Source organism: Chelonia mydas, chromosome 7 (genome assembly GCF_015237465.2).
Source record: "Chelonia mydas isolate rCheMyd1 chromosome 7, rCheMyd1.pri.v2, whole genome shotgun sequence".
NCBI classification, from domain to species: Eukaryota; Metazoa; Chordata; order Testudines; family Cheloniidae; genus Chelonia; species Chelonia mydas.
The window spans coordinates 83,120,389-83,136,298 of NC_057853.1; the positions used below are offsets into that span (position 1 = coordinate 83,120,389).

Below are 15,910 nucleotides of genomic sequence, written 5' to 3' on the forward strand. Positions count from 1 at the left end.
GGAGGGAGGAAGGAGCAATGTCATAATGGCAGTGATTCACAGGATGAAATGCTGACCTGATTGAAGTCAATGGCAAAACTCCCATTGATTTCAATGGGGCCAGGATTTCATCCATAGATTTAAGGTCAGAAGAGACATGAAGATAATCTAATTTGACCTCCTGCATAACACAGGCCATAGAATTTCACCCAGTGATTCCTACATTAAGCCCATAACTTCTGATTGATCTAGAGCACATCTTTTAGGATACCTAAACTTTATTAAAAGATTTAAGTGACAGAAGAGACCAGATCCCTACATAAGCTGTTCTAATTGTTAACTACCCTCACTGTTAAAAATACATGTTTTACTTCTAGTCTGAATTTGTCTTGCTTTAACTTCAAGACAGTGGAACTTGTTATGCCTTTGTCTGTTAAATTAAAGAACCCTCTACTATCAGAAATTTTCTCTACAGGTAGTACTTATCAATCGTGATCAAAGCATCACTTTACCATCTCTTTGTTAAGCTAAATAGACTGAGGTGCTTTGGAAAGGCAGTTTTTCTAGACTTCAAATAATTTATGTAGTTCTTTTCTGAACACCTTCGAATTTGTCAACAACCTTACATGCAGCAAAGAGATCAAATTTTCCAGGTACCCACAAAGGCCATTTGGAAAAGAAGGTGGCTTCTGTTTTTCACATCTCTACACTTGTACTGATCGTCCCAGTGATGCCAGGAATTTGGACTGGTGATAAACATCAAGGAATCTTGCAGTACCAGTGCTAGGATGTTGAACAGTGGCAATGACAGAAGATATCTTTTTAAAAAGTTATATAATCAAACTTGTGCAAAACCCTGTGTAGACACACTTGTTTTGGTTTAGTTAAACTGATTCCTAACCATTTTAAGCTAAACCAAAATAAGCCTGGTTTACACCAGAGTAAGAACATGCATATAGCCTTTTGCACCAGTTTAACTAAATCAGTTTTTTAAAAAAATCACACCTTCAATAAATTGGCACAACTTTCTCACATCGATCTGAGCTTGCGAATGCTGTGATGCACGTCATCTCAGATAGGATGATGGCAGGGAGGGGGTAACTAGTGTCACTCAGCAGTGACCTCTGGCTGACCGAAGCATGATGCTGATGGGTACTAAAATGAATGCCATCCCCTCCTATTTGTCTAGAAGGACAATGAACTGGCTACAATGTGGAGGCAAGGGGAGTAAAGAAGGGAAATTTCATGGAATCCATGCACTGTCAAACCATAATTGCCTTCCGTTTTTCTAACAATGTAAACAGTGCCAGCTGCCCAGAATAGGTTTCAGTTAATCTAATTCAGGTTTAAATTGAAGTGTAGGATGCATCACAGGTCGGACTGTATCACAGAGTGACTCCAAAAAAGAGGGCATGAACTGCAGATAAAAAAACAGCAGGACTTGTGGGAGTTCAGGAATATTTAGTATGTAGGACAGGTGCAATCAGAGGGATGAATAGAGGATGTAACTGGGAACACTCAAAACAGGAGTGAAATTGAAACAGGCATTTTTGGGGAAAAAACATTATAGGGCACCAAAGCAGACAGATAGGTGGAGGAACTAGATTGGCTGCAAGGTCTCCTTCCAGCCCAAAATGTTGCTATTTAAATAGATAGTCAGTAGTTTTAAACATGACTGAAGACAAAATAGTTAGGAGGTCCCTAAGCCTCCTGTTTGAATGAGTCAAACTGAGGCAGCAGCAATGCTTGGGAGATCCAATTTAAAATTAGGAGATTTCCATAAAAGGACCACTTGCCATCTTACCAGCACACTAAACAATACCAAACATTCAGGCTCACAGCAGGATTCTGGATGGTCAAAAGAAATGGGACTTGTATATACCAGCTGAAATGTCTAAAACTGTCTTGAAAGGGTTTGAGTTTTTTTCTTTGGTCATGTCTCATGTGTTTGAATTACCACTCATCCTCAGATTCATGGGCTAGTCCCACACCTACGCTACAGGATAACTGCAGAGCCCAAAAGTTATTTGAGGATATGATCATATTGTATCACTCTATCAGGACACTGCGTCGAGACATGAAGACGCAAATGGTGTGACACAGAATTGGACATCATAACACAAGTGCTCATTCAGATACTAATCAGTGTCAATGATGCCAAAACAATGGCTCAAAAGAAGAAAACAGCTGTTTTCCATGAGAGTAAATCCAGGATTGCAGTGGCAACAACCCATTCTGGATTTACAGCAACATATGACTGCAAGTGAACGGTTTCTAGGAGGTCTGTGTTTCTTTCTGTGAAAACTCTGAGTGGAGGCAAGGTGAAGAGCTAGTGGCTGTGAGCAATTGTTGACAATGAGGAAGTAGAAACGTGGCCGGGGATGAAAGTAAAAAACACAAGTAACAAATAAAAAGTTGCTCTTTTGGGTAATTGTATCACAAATGGCAGGATTACTTTATTATATGTACTACTAGTCACTGGAACCTCATAGCTGGGTTCAGTTAAAAATAAAAAAACAATGCCCCCCCCACCCAAAAAAACCCCCCCAAAACAAAAACAAAACCCAAGGTCCAGCCCAAACCACCATCACAATCCCTTGAAATGAATGTACCCAAAGTACACACATGTTTGTGAGGTTTTCATAAAGTTTCTTAGAGGGAGAAAATTGGGGGAAGTCCTTACACTCACCCTATCATCCCTGCCCCTTCTCACCTGCAATGGCAGGACTACTTCTGCAGCTGGAGCGGAAGGCGCAGCTGACTAGGGCCTACTGTGGGGAAATGGTGAACACTAAGGGACCAAAGGTTTGGATAAATTCAGCTAAGCACCCACACTCTGGGGCACACATTCTAATGGAAGTTTTTCAAGTACACACTTCACTAGCTCAGATAGGAAGCTTACCTCCCATGTACCTAAAAGGTTTTTTCATTTACATTAACAATTTCTATCCAGATAAGGACCAATATGTGCTGCTGTATAGTGGGATTGTGTATTGCTGATACTATCTGATAAAGCAATTGTGTCCCTAGCAATAAATTTGAAACACGTTTTAAATTATTTCATTTGGCTTCTTTATTTGGTTGAAGTGGACCAAGAGAAAGGACTGGAGAAAATTATTCTATTGGTCTGCACCTAGTCTATACAGTAGGTCAAGTGGGTCTTTTTCCGTATTCAGAAATCACCATTCCCCTTCCAGGCAATAGTTTTTCGGCATTCAGCCAAACTGAATTTGATTTGTGGATGGGCTAGCATGTAAACCCTATATACAAAGATGAGCCATTTCTGAGGTCCACTGCAAACATGAGAGAAGAACAGGTTTATGAAATACTGCTTTGGTGAAACCTTTGGTCATGAACACACTGGTAATCAGAAAAACCAGCTGCCTGAGCCAGTCGTCATTTCCTCACCAATACAAATGCAGGATTGAGTGTAGGCCCCATTAACACACACTCAATGCAGTTGATTTCTCTTCCTAAGTGCTAACTGTGGGAGCTAGGAGAATTCTTACCTCACGCATCCAGACACTGAATGGCCTCTGCCAAGAGTCCTTCTTCTCCAGATGCAGGTAGGCATTGAACAGGATCAGATAGATGTATCGTTCCAAATACTGTAGGCTCCGCAGTTGCAACGTCCGCATTTCCTTCTCTTCCTTGGCTGTTTTTCCCTGAAATGAAGGATGACATAATTGGAATGATTCAAAGTCACCATCACGGATTCCATTTGAACACCACATACAAGAATGCACTGAAAACAAAGATCTATATACCATGGGCCTAATTCTGAGCTGATGTAAGCAGGAGGGGTAGGATATCTATAAGAAATAAGAGTACATTATTTCTTCATCTGGACAGAATAGTCAAGAGCAAGGAATATCATCACAATGACATTAGATGGTTCTTTCTATTTCTGTGGAAGGGAAGAATACAGTTAGCTTTACTTGATTGGGGGATCCTTAAGAAATTAGTCACTGGAATCTCAGCCTGTACTTAAGGCACCCCTTACTATAACATTTTAGGCTTTCAGTTCAGCAATTCCACAAGGATCAGAATGCCTTCTACTTTTTAAAAGATAGTCCATCACTGAGGGGTTCTCCCTTCTAGCAAATGATCTACTGCAAAAAAAGTCTTCTTCCCCTTTAAAAATATTCCTACAGTTGAGATATTCGCCTTTTAAAATCCATTGGTATCATCATAAATATAAAGGGAAGGGTAACCACCTTTCTGTATACAGTGCTATAAAATCCCTCCTGGCCAGAGGCAAAACCCTTTCACCTGTAAAGGGTTAAGAAGCTCAGGTAACCTCGCTGGCACCTGACCCAAAATGACCAATGAGGCGACAAGATACTTTCAAATCTGGGCAGGGAGACACACACAAAGGGTTTGGTCTGTCTGTGTGATGCTTTTGCAGGGAACAGATCAGGAATGTAAGCCTTACAACTCCTGTAAAGTTAGTAAGTAATCTAGCTAGAAAATGCATTAGATTTTCTTTTGTTTAATGGCTGGTAAAATAAGCTGTGCTGAATGGAATGTATATTCCTGTTTCTGTGTCTTTTTGTAACTTAAGGTTTTGCCTAGAGGGATTCTCTATGTTTTGAATCTGATTACCCTGTAAGCTATTTACCATCCTGATTTTACAGAGGTGATTTTTTTTTTACCTTTTCTTTCATTAAAATTCTTCTTTTAAAAACCTGACTGATTTTTCATTGTTCTTAAGATCCAAGGGTTTGGGTCTGTGTTCACCTGTACCAATTGGTGAGGGTTATTATCAAGCCTTCCCCAGGAAAGGGGGTGTAGTGCTTGGGGGCATATTTTGGGGGAAGGCCTCTCCAAGTGGTCTCTTTCCCTGTTCTTTGTTTAAAACACTTGGTGATGGCAGCATACTGTTCAAGGACAAGGCAAAGGTTGTACCTTGGGGAAGTTTTTAACCTAAGCTGGTAAAAATAAGCTTAGGGGGTCTTTCATGCAGGTCCCCACATCTGTACCCTAGAGTTCAGAGTGGGGAAGAAACATTGACAATCCTGTAAGGCTTCCTCCAAGTAGAAGTCCCCATAATTTGGTGGGAGGTGTGAAGCCATAAAGAATCTATCACACTGGAGAACAAGTTGCATAAAACCATGAGCCTTTCCTCACATCATCTTGTCTGTCAGTGAAGTCCCCCTGAAGGAGTTTCTCACAATATTCCTACATGAGCACAAATTTATCCACTATCCCCAGTCTCCAAATGCCCAGGAAGAAGAATTGAGCCAGCTCCTCAACCTCACCTTCCCATCATAGGGCAAACCAATGTTTACAAGAATGAGGGAGAAGTCAGATACAGCCTGGTAAATAAAAGCCATGACATTTAGGACAATATCTATCCTGTAATCTTGAATGAATGTGATGATCTCACATCAGACCCTGGTGAAAAGTCTTTGCTTCCTCTTTGCTCCAGGAAGGTTCAAGTACAGTTTATTTTTAGTTTCACTTTTTTTTTTGTTAAAGCTCTTCCATGTTATTGTGATTCCTCAGCACTACTGCACACCAGGTAGATTTTACTTCCTGGAACACATTCTGTTCACACCACAATGCACAGCAGTTCTGGCCTATTATACAGCATCCCCAATCCAAGGATTCTCTCACTATTTCTCATTGGTCTTTCCACATACTGCTGGTATAAATCCCTGTAAATCCTTGTAGAAGAATCCTTGCTTTCCTTGACCAGGTCAGCCATTATGTTCTTACTGGACAAATCTCCCTGCTCAATAAGTACTATATCCCTTCCCTTGCTGCCCTATCAAGTGCCTGTCCTGGTTCGGCTTGCCCATTTTTTGACAGGCTATTATGCGGTTGAAAAAAAGTACTTTGTGATCAGTTTTTCCTCTCTTAAAGGGTTATGCCTCTCCAAGACAGGAAGAGACAAAGCTGAGGAGTCAACAAATTTAAGTTTTGTTTTTTCTTTTTTTAAAGTGGTATCACACGATGTCTCCTTGGCAACAACAAATGTAACAAGTGATCGCACAACACTTATATCAAAAAATGAAGTTGAGGAACAGTCTCAAGTGGATTCAATATACATAAAGCCCTAGGCTTCGTGAACGTCAACCAGCCCACCCCATCCCACTGCAGGCTACCTACAAAAAAACCTCTCATTTTCTGCTACCTGTAGAAAATGAAGAAAACGATTCATTGTGTTTAAATCATGGGCTGCTGCAAAAGCATCCATGGGAACAAAAGGCAACGTAGCCTAACCACCTTTTAAAGTTTAAGGACACTATGAAATGTGAGCCCCAATCCAAGCTCGCATTGAGTTAGTTTCCATACTTGCGTGTGCAAATGTGGACCCAGGTGTAGAGGAATGTTTTTACAAGTGCACATTAGCCTTCGCTTTCTGAGTCCGTGGCCCTTTATAGCTGCTCCATTAATTACTTGAGACCTCAGTCTGTCTTGACCTTTAGTACATCTTAGTGCTCCTTGAAATCATCTTAGAATGGAGTATTTCTGAAGAAAGGCCCAACCAGCCTTCTGCTGGTGACAAAAATAAGTAAGTACTTGAAAATTATTCCTGGTTTAGCTTGGCAATTCAAGCTCTTATTAAACTGTGGTTTCAACTGTATAAAGAGTTCCTCTTTAAGATGTAGCCCTCAAAAATAGAAAAGGTATTGCTATGTGTGTGCTTGTGGGCACATGTGTAATATAGAGAAGGTCCAGGAATAGGCATTCCCTGCCTCACCAGACTACAAACTATACCCTGTCTTTGTTATGGCTGTCCTATTTTTGAATGGCTATAGCTACTAGGGAACTGAGGGTTGGCTCTTCCTCACTTCCTGTCCCTAATCTGACTGTATTACAGCAGCGACTAAGGGAGACATGGATTTACAGGTGTCTGCTCTTTGATTCACAATTTCTTGCTGAGCTCTCAAAAGACTCTGCCTGTGTTCCCCTTGAACACCACACTGTAAGCAGACACTAGGTCCTTCTAGATTCAGGATAACTAACTCAAGGAGGGTCCAGAGCTTGTGAGAGCCACACAGAGATCTATATTAATAGAAAAGTAAAACTACTGTTATTTCCAAGATGAATGCAAGTCAAGGCTGACAGACAAAGCATGATGTTCCCTATCACTCTGGTCCACTATACCAGCATCAAAATTAAGAAGTGGCACAACAATCACTCAGCTGATGAGCAAGCTTAAGAGGTAGTTTGACGTCTCTATCTCAAACTGTTAAAAGAAAATCCAAAACTGGTCTGCAAATAGCATCTCCTCATTAGAGTGCGGGGGAAAAAAACAAACCAAAATGGCAATATTAGGAACTGCGAGACTGGATTAGACCCAAGGTCCATCTAGTCCAGTATCTTGACAGTGGCCAGTACCAGATGCTTCAGAGGAAATGTAAGAATCCTGCAGATGTGGGATGATCTACCCCACAACACATACACATCCCAGTGTCTACTAGTTAGGCAGGGGTCGGCAACCTTTCAGAAGTGGTGTGCTGAGTCTTCATTTATTCACTTTAATTTAAGGTTTTGCGTGCCAGTAATGCATTTTAACGTTTTTTAGAAGGTCTCTCTCTATAAGTCTATATATTATATAACTAAACTATTGTCGTATGTAAAGTAAACAAGGTTTTCAAAATGTTTAAGAAGCTTCATTTAAAATTAAATTAAAATGCTGATCTTATGCCGCCAGCCTGCTCCACCCGCTGCCAGCCTGGGGTTCCGTTCACCTAAGCCGGCAGCAGGCTGAGTGGGGCCTGCGGTCAGGACCCCGGCTGGCAAGGGGCCGGCAGCCAGAACCCCAGACCGGCAGCGGGCTGAGTGAGGCCAGCGGCTGGGCCCCCAGACCAGCAGTGGGCTGAGCAGCTCAGCCCGCTGCCACTCAGCCTGCTGCCAGTCTGGGGTTCCATCCGCCGGCTCCTGCCAGCCAGGGTACTGGCTGCTGGCCGCGCTCAGCCTGCTGCCGGTCTGGGATCCCGGCCCTGCCCACATAGAGTGGGTACCTACCTTTTCCCTGGTTCTAGCTCATTCTCTTCCTCTCTCTCTGCACTGAGCTGAGGGTGGGAGTGCACTGAGCTGGGGGTGAAGGATCAGGCTGGGGTGTAGAGTCTGGCCAGGAGCTAGAATGAGGGAGGGGCTCAGGGTTGGGGCAGAAGGTTTGGGTGTGGAGTGCTTACCAGGGCAGCTCCCATTTGGTGCAAGGGGTACAGGTGGGAATGTGGGCGGGGCGGGGGGTGCAGGAGCTCCTGTTTGGTGCTCAGGGTGGGGGGGTGGGGGGGCTGGGTATGTGTGGGGAGGGTGCAGGAGTCAGGGCTGGGGTCGTGGGGGGGTGCAGGGGTCAGGGCAGAGGGCTGGGGTCTGTGGCGGGTGCAGAGATCAGGGCAGGGGGCTGGGGTGTGTGTGTAGGGGTGCTGGAGTCAGGGCTGGGGTTGTGAAGGGGGTGCAGGGGTCAGGGCAGGGGGCTGGGGATGTGGGTTAGGGTCCTGGGGGTGCTCCCAGTTCCCTGCCCAGAGCAGCTCATGGCAGGGGGCTGGAGGGGATAACTCCTGATTCCACCCCCCTTCCCCAAGGCCCCGTCCCCATCTCTTCTCCGCCTCCTCCCCGGAGCAGCGAGCGCGCTGCGGCTCCGTTTCTCCCCCTCCCTCGCAAGGGCCATCAGCTGATCGGTGGCAGGGAGGGAGAGGAGGAGGGGCAGGAACCCAGCACGGGGTGGGGGGAGCTTGCCTGCCCTGCAGCAGCAGCCGGCAGGACCAAGCTTTTTCACCATGCCCCCACACGGGGGGGGGGGGGGGGCATGGGGGCAGAGAAGAGCGGGCCGGGGCGGGCAGGATTGTTAATGGCACGCTGCTGCCTGCCGGGGTCCTGGCAGCCGGCCCTGCTCAGCCAGCTGCTGGCCTGGGTTCGACAGTGGGCTGAGCAGGGCCAGCGGCTGGGACCCGGCAGGCAGCAGCGTGCCATTAAAAATCAGCTCGCGTGCAGTCTTTGGCACGCGTGCCATAGGCTGCCAACCCCTGAATTAGAGTCTGGTTTAAGCCCTGAAGCATGAGATTTAACACCCTTTCCAAAATGTATCATCACTAATTGTGATAACTGAATATTCTTGTTAGCCATCTAAATATCCAATCCCTCTTTGAATCTTGCTAAATTTATGGCCTCAACAATCTCCTGTAGCAAGGAGTTCCACAGTCCACTTACACACTGAGGAGCATATGTAACTGAGGAGAGTATTAGGAGAGCATATCTCTAAAGGAAGGACACAAAATAGTTGCCTTAATTTAAGGCTTTTTATTTATTAATATTTGAGAGAAAAACAGTAACAGGAAAACAAGGAAGCAAAAACATCAGAGTACGTACGAAGCTGGAATGCCAAATACTCAAGGCAACAAGACAATTTTGCTTTTAATTACATTTCCGTTCAAAATTGGTTATCTGAAAAACTTGTCCATTTTTTAAAATAACCTATTAGATGGATGGCCTTTCATCTAGTAATATTAACAGATAAAAAAGCATAAGAGGAGTACCCAAAATGTAGTTTTCAAATGCTATAGAATTAAGCAGTTTAGAAATAGATTCTGTGCAGCTGGATAAGGAAAAGTCAATACTTATTGCTTAGCAAATCAGCAATCACCCATATCTGAGAAACTCTTGTTTCTAATTGCACACACCTGCTATGGTATGTTATTTTACAAATATATGACCAACTGTAAGGTTTGGAAGCAGTGGACTCAAACCTCCACAGCCAAGATATTTTGGAATCCCTCTTCCCAAAAATCTGTGAAGCTGTGGGTTGTTCACCAGGGGAACACTACCAAACCTAGGGGGGAGAGCACAGAAAAGTGGTGGGCTACTTTTATTGCTTTTTCTTTCCCATTTAAATGTCTTTATTCTCTTCCTCCATTACTATCGTCAATTCATTCAGTGTTCAGCTTCCTCCTTTCTGTCTGGTTTTAACGCCTTCACTTTCTCTTCTGTTTCTTTTTCCAACAAAATTAACCCTCTTCCCTTTTTCTAGACTAGAGAGCTTTCTTTCCACTGGTCTTCCTTTGTTATTTCCCAATTCGTCCTCTAACTCCTAGTCATTTCTTCTTTTCTCTCCCTCAAACCAAATTCTCTCTCTACTCACATATGTCTCTGCCCACGCTTACATTGCCCAGTAATTTCTCCCTCTCTCCTGCTGTCCCTGCTTTTGTCAGTATCCCTTCCCTTCAGTGCTGGTCCTCTCTTTTCCCACAGACTCTCAGTGCTCCATGTTCCAGCTGGAACACATGGCCCGAGCTGCGCACTGATCAGAAGAGTACTCTTATGTTAGAGTGAGGAGTGCTCTTGTGACCATGGGCTGGCTCCCCGCCTCTGGCCTTGTGTTTCAGGCAAAGTAAGGAGCAGTGGTATCTGTAACAGAGGAGCTGGTTGGTGATGAGCAGCATGCCAGAAAGTAGCAGGCTTTGCCGGAACAGCTTCAGACCCTTGGCTTGAGTGGGGGAACAGCAGGTGTCTGGTGATGTCTGCAGTCTAGCACAGAGCCAGGACTTCAAATCTCCCTCTGGCAGGAACTCAGAGCTATCATGAGGGACAGCAGGATAAATGTTACCGTTGCAGGAGTCTCCTGCTTCAGAAAGCAGGCTTGGGAGGCCTGAAGTTATGATCATTTCAGGTAATGAGCAGGAATGTAGCATATAAAATAGTTATGGCAATAAGCACATAGTAAATCTTATTCTATACCAAGCTATAGCAGAATGATGGATGCTGGCACTGAAGCAGGTCAACTGCAAAAAATACAGTTCCAATGAGCTCAGGTAAAACACTTAGGGAAAAATATCTCAGTTTAATAGGTTCAATATTTCTAAATAAGAAATTAACTTCTTATTTAACAATGATTGACACAAGCAATGTCACATGCTCCATAAGTAGGTGCATAATAAAAATGGTATAAACAGATATAAAAAAAGACAGCAGTTAGAAATTTTCAAAGCTAGCTAGGGGATTTGGAGGCCCAGTTCTCCTCTATGGAAAGTGGGCCTCCAAATCCCCTAGGCTAGTTTGAAAATCTCAACCAATGTCAATATTGTAGCAGGGTGCAGAGCATGCCGAGTGTGGAGCTGCAATCACCCTTGTTTGCGATGGCTCTCTCAGCCTTCAGCATGGTTTGGTTGCCAAGGTGCCTTAGTCCTCCGGCCAAGTCACAAAAAAGTTCATGTCTTCCAAACACCACAAACTAAAAGGCTTCTGTCCCAGTCTTAAGGTGGGCACAGCCCTTCTCTCCAGAGGTTCTTCTATCTTTCTTCAAGCCTTCCCCTTCCCCTGGGCTCAGCTCTAGCCCCTCCTGGGCTCTGCTCAGTTTCCCCATCCTCCTGCTGTTCACCAGGGTCACTGCATCACCTCAGTAGGTGGAAGTATAAACAGCTTCCCAGCCATCCACAACCCTGAAAGGCCACCAATAATGTAGTCTCTCTCTCTCTCTCTCACACACACACGTTTAAAATAACACCAAGAATTTTCCTTCAATCTCTAGGGATTGTCTCAACATGCAAAGTGTACAGCTACATTGACTCCTGCTTTTCCAGCAACCTTCTCTTCCAGCTAAGTTTGATTCTACTTAATTGCATCATTCACTCTCCATATACTTGCCAAGAATCATGTGTCCTATTTATCTGCTTACTGAGGTTTTCTCCTTCTTTCTGGAAGATTGTGCAAGTACTACTAGTGGGATTGGTGCTGATGACAAGGATGTTGGCTATGAAAATCTGATTGGTCATGAGATTTCTGATTGTAAGTAGGGCCTTGTCGTAGGTTGACTTGCACCTTTAAGAGGGAGTGGGGTCCAGTGTCTCTGTGACCAATTACCTGATGCTCAAGTGGGCTGAAGGAGAGGCAACTAGGTCTTATAAAGATGGAAGCTGGCTGGGGAAACTGCAAAGAGTTAGACTCCTACAGGCAAGTTTGAGGCATTAGGGGAACAAGACTTCAGCCAGGTAGGGCTTAGAGTGGCCTGCTTAAAACAGGAATTGACTTGGACCTTGTGGACTTTAGTTTTGTTTGCAAGTGTGATATTAATAAACCCAGACTTTAGTGAGTGGTGTATGCACAGAAAGAAGCCTGTGTGAAGTTTATTGAGGAGCCCAGGAAGAAGGGACACGGAGGGAAGGTGCCACAGAGCCACCCCTAGCCACCAAGGGGTGCTTGGGAGGCAGCTGACCCCGTTACAGGGCTAAACAGACAATAAATCACCTTCTGGTTGCATCCATTCTATGTCTTCCAGTTGTAGAGATGATGTGCCAAATTCTGCCTTTACTTACACCCCATCCAACCTAGTGCAAATACTGTGATGTTACAGGGCATACACAAGAACAGAATATGGTCCAATTACATTAGTCAGACCTTTGCATCTCCACTGAAGAGAATGGTACATGGTGATTGTCCGGTCCCTTAGCCTGTGTTTTTTGTGAAATTGAATGAACTAGATCCCAATAGCCTTGCACTGGTATTATCTTCACTTTTCATTACTGCAAACCAATTCTTCATATCTCCTTTCCCAAAAACTAAACAAATCTTTGACTTTGTGGATGATGAGACTTACCATGGATAATTGCTAATTCTTTCCACATTAGCTTCAGCTCTGTAATAACAGCTGCAGTGAGTTCAGCTCCATTTTCACTTTGGAGGCAATATGGGAAACATAACAGCAGAAAGATATCCATCTGCTGGTATGCAGACTCAGCTGCATGCTTAGATGACAGTGGTTACCGGATACAAAATTTGGTCAAATGTTCCTGGTATAGCATGAGCCATTTGCATAAGCTTTGGGCTACTGACTCTATACAGACATTGGTACTGTGGAAATTCACTCACATCAAGATGACTACGCAAGGCAGCTATATAAACCTTCCACACAACCTAAACCACAACCAGAATGAAAAGGTTTTTGAAAAGTTACCTGATTTTAAAAGTCCAGATTGGATTTATTCTCACCCTCATCTTTCTGAACACTACTAGTCAAACAGCCCTTGGTATCTTTGCCACAAAGCAGGGAGAGACCTCTATTTTTGCCCTAGAACTCTCAAGTGTGCTGAGGTGAATTAGTGAGGTTCTACTGTATTGTAGATATGTAATGGTCTGTAATGAGCTATAAAGAGTTAATTTTTTCTCAAGGGGGTTCTGGAGATTTCAGCTCTGCCTCCATTGTCATCACAAACCGTTATCTCCTGGATTGACTTATTTACAAGGAAAGCTTTACAGCTCTCTGGGAATCCACACAAGGGAGAGGCAAAAAAAAGCAGTAGTGTCAGACCTTGCCCCCTCATCTAGAGTTATGTAAGGTCTGGTGCATTTCTGCCATGGGATAGGAGCAAGATTTGTAGATCCCAGGGCACATAGGAAGTCCATAATCATATGCACAATGGAACTATACTCTATAGCATCTCCCTGTGCCCCAGCATGCAAGGGGATCATGGCTGGCGCACCCACTGGTCCTAACTTCCCTGCAAAGGGGGAGAATATAGGCTGCTAGGGTATTCCTACTGCTCTAGGGCTAAAATAATGAGTTCAGAGTGGCTCCATTCCCACTCCACAGCTGGCAAGGGAAAGCGGTAAAGACTCCTTTCAACTACTCCCAGAGACAGCTTTAGCATGCAGCTTGACCAGACCAGTACCCTAGTTCCAGGCTTTTGCCCTGCGTGACTAACAGAAATATAATAGCTACCATTTTAGAGATTTGGAATATGTAGGCACTTCATCTCTAAATGAAGACCATCTTTTACAAGCCAACACAGGGAGATGAACATTCAGATTCCTTGGCTCTGCTAATGCCAGAGGGAGAGTGCATTTATCCCCACCTGCGACCCGCTACACACACTGTATTTAAAACTCATGATCTTGATGGTGTAACTGTTTGGTTGCCTGGGAAACTAGAGGATATCACCAAAAAAAGTTAATATCACACTGAAAACTGCAATGTGTCTTGCCATAAAATAAATGGAACTTGGGTGAAGAAGAGGAGAATGGTGGTGACAACAGTGGAGGTGGAAAAAACGAACAAGAATTTCTGTGCTGGCTTTGGCAGCCAAAAGAATGACCCGTCAGATCTATTTTAAGCCAGGCGTTAACTGGTTTTGGAAAGCAATTCTTCTCTGAATCATTTTTATATGACAGTTCACAGCATTCCAAAGCTGCTCTAATTACACATGGCCTGGCCTTCGAGACATATTACCTGCTAGAATGATATCTCTGGGGAGAAAGCCGATCAGACTGGTGGTCTAAAATGGCTGTTTTGGGGAGAGGGAGTTTGCTGGAGAAGGGAAAGATTTAAGTTGCTGTCTAGAAGCTTTAGTTACACTTTCAGTACTGTTCTGGGAAAACTTAGGGCCTGATCCTGCAAGTATTCCCGACACAGAACTCCCATCCCCTTTTGTCATTTCAGTTTCACTTTATAATCCCCTAATACAGCAGCTTCACTGACTCGCTGGTATGAGTACAAATCTGCATCCCCTGTCATAAATAGAGCTGGGCAAATAGTCTATTCTATTCTATCTAGATATTTGTAAGCTGCTAATCACCATGGTATGTAGGCCAAACGTTTCCACAAATATTCATTTGAAGGATTTTTTTTAACCCATTTGTGCTCTCTGCGTTGTTTCAACAAATATTCATGCAATCAGATCCACTAGCATATCTGCTCTCAGCAAGGGAATCTCTGAAGCTCATGTCTCAATGCTCACACAATGCAAAATTTAAATTGGCTTTCTGCATGCACTTCTAACAAAAACCTGACGTTAAAGCTTGTGCTGGTGTGCAATGTGATTTTAATAAATCACAACCAAGCAACAAAACACATTTGGAATAAGGAAGTCAAAGTTAAAAAAAATAAATTGGCAAATAATTTCAAAACAACAAATACATGTAAGAAAGTTACCATCAGTTCACAAACATTCCATAAGCAGAAAAGACACACAACTCACCAGATCACTCCTTTGCTGGGAATTATTCGCTCAGCTCTCCTCCTAAAGGTATATAGTTGCTTTTACTTTTCAAATCACTTAACTTACTTTTTGGGAAATAAATATTGCATCCCCAAGCTAAATGTTTCTAGACCCGAATGTCACTATCATATTTCTCCATTCTGCCACAATCCCCCCTTCATGCTCTTTGTCAGGGTGAAATCATCTAGGAATAGCACAAAGCTACAAAAGGGAAAACCTAGCCTTTGAGTTAGTGGGGAAAATTGGAGGCTAATGTTTGGTTAAACAAATATTTTCCAGTAATCCCCAACTTAACATTGTTTGATTAAACAAATATTTTCCAGTAGTCCTCAACTTCCATTTCAGTAATAAATAGGGCTGTCGATTAATCGCAGTTAACTCACAGGATTAACTCAAAAAAATTAATCGTGATTATTGCACTGTTAAACAACAGAATGCTAACTGAAATTTATTAAATATTTGTGGATGTTTTTCTACATTTTCAAATATATTGATTTCAATTACAACACAGAATACAAAGTTTGCAGTGCTCACTATATATTACAAATATTTGCACTGCAAAAATGATAAAATAAAAGAAATAGTATTTTTCAATTCACCATATACAAGTGCTGTAGTGCAATCTCTTTATCATGAAAGTGCAACTTACAAATGTAGATTTTTTGTTTGTTTGTTACATAACTGCACTCAAAACAATGTAAAACTTTAGCGCCTACAAGTCCACTCAGCCCTACTTCTTGTTCAGCCAATCACTCAAACAAACAAGTTTGTTTACATTTATGGGAGATGCTGCTGCCCGCTTATTATTTACAATGTCACCTGAAAGTGAGAACAGGCATTCTCATGGCACTTTTGTAGCCGGCATCGCAAGACATTTATGTGCCAGATATGCTAAACATTTGTATGCCCCTTCATGCTTCTACCACCATTCCAGAGGACATGCTTCCATGCTGATGATGCTCATTAAAAAAAAAATGTGTTAATTA

General features: G+C 43.2%; 1 protein-coding gene across 1 annotated transcript in view; it reads right to left on the minus strand.

Moving 5' to 3' along the window:
• Positions 1 to 15,910, minus strand: part of PALD1 (phosphatase domain containing paladin 1) — a 187,530-nt gene that overhangs the window by 20,613 nt on the left and 151,007 nt on the right. Inside the window, exon 19 of the mRNA XM_037904726.2 lies at positions 3,489 to 3,644. Within this exon, the coding sequence (XP_037760654.1) occupies positions 3,489 to 3,644 (156 nt within the window). The remainder of the gene's footprint in view (positions 1 to 3,488; positions 3,645 to 15,910) is intronic.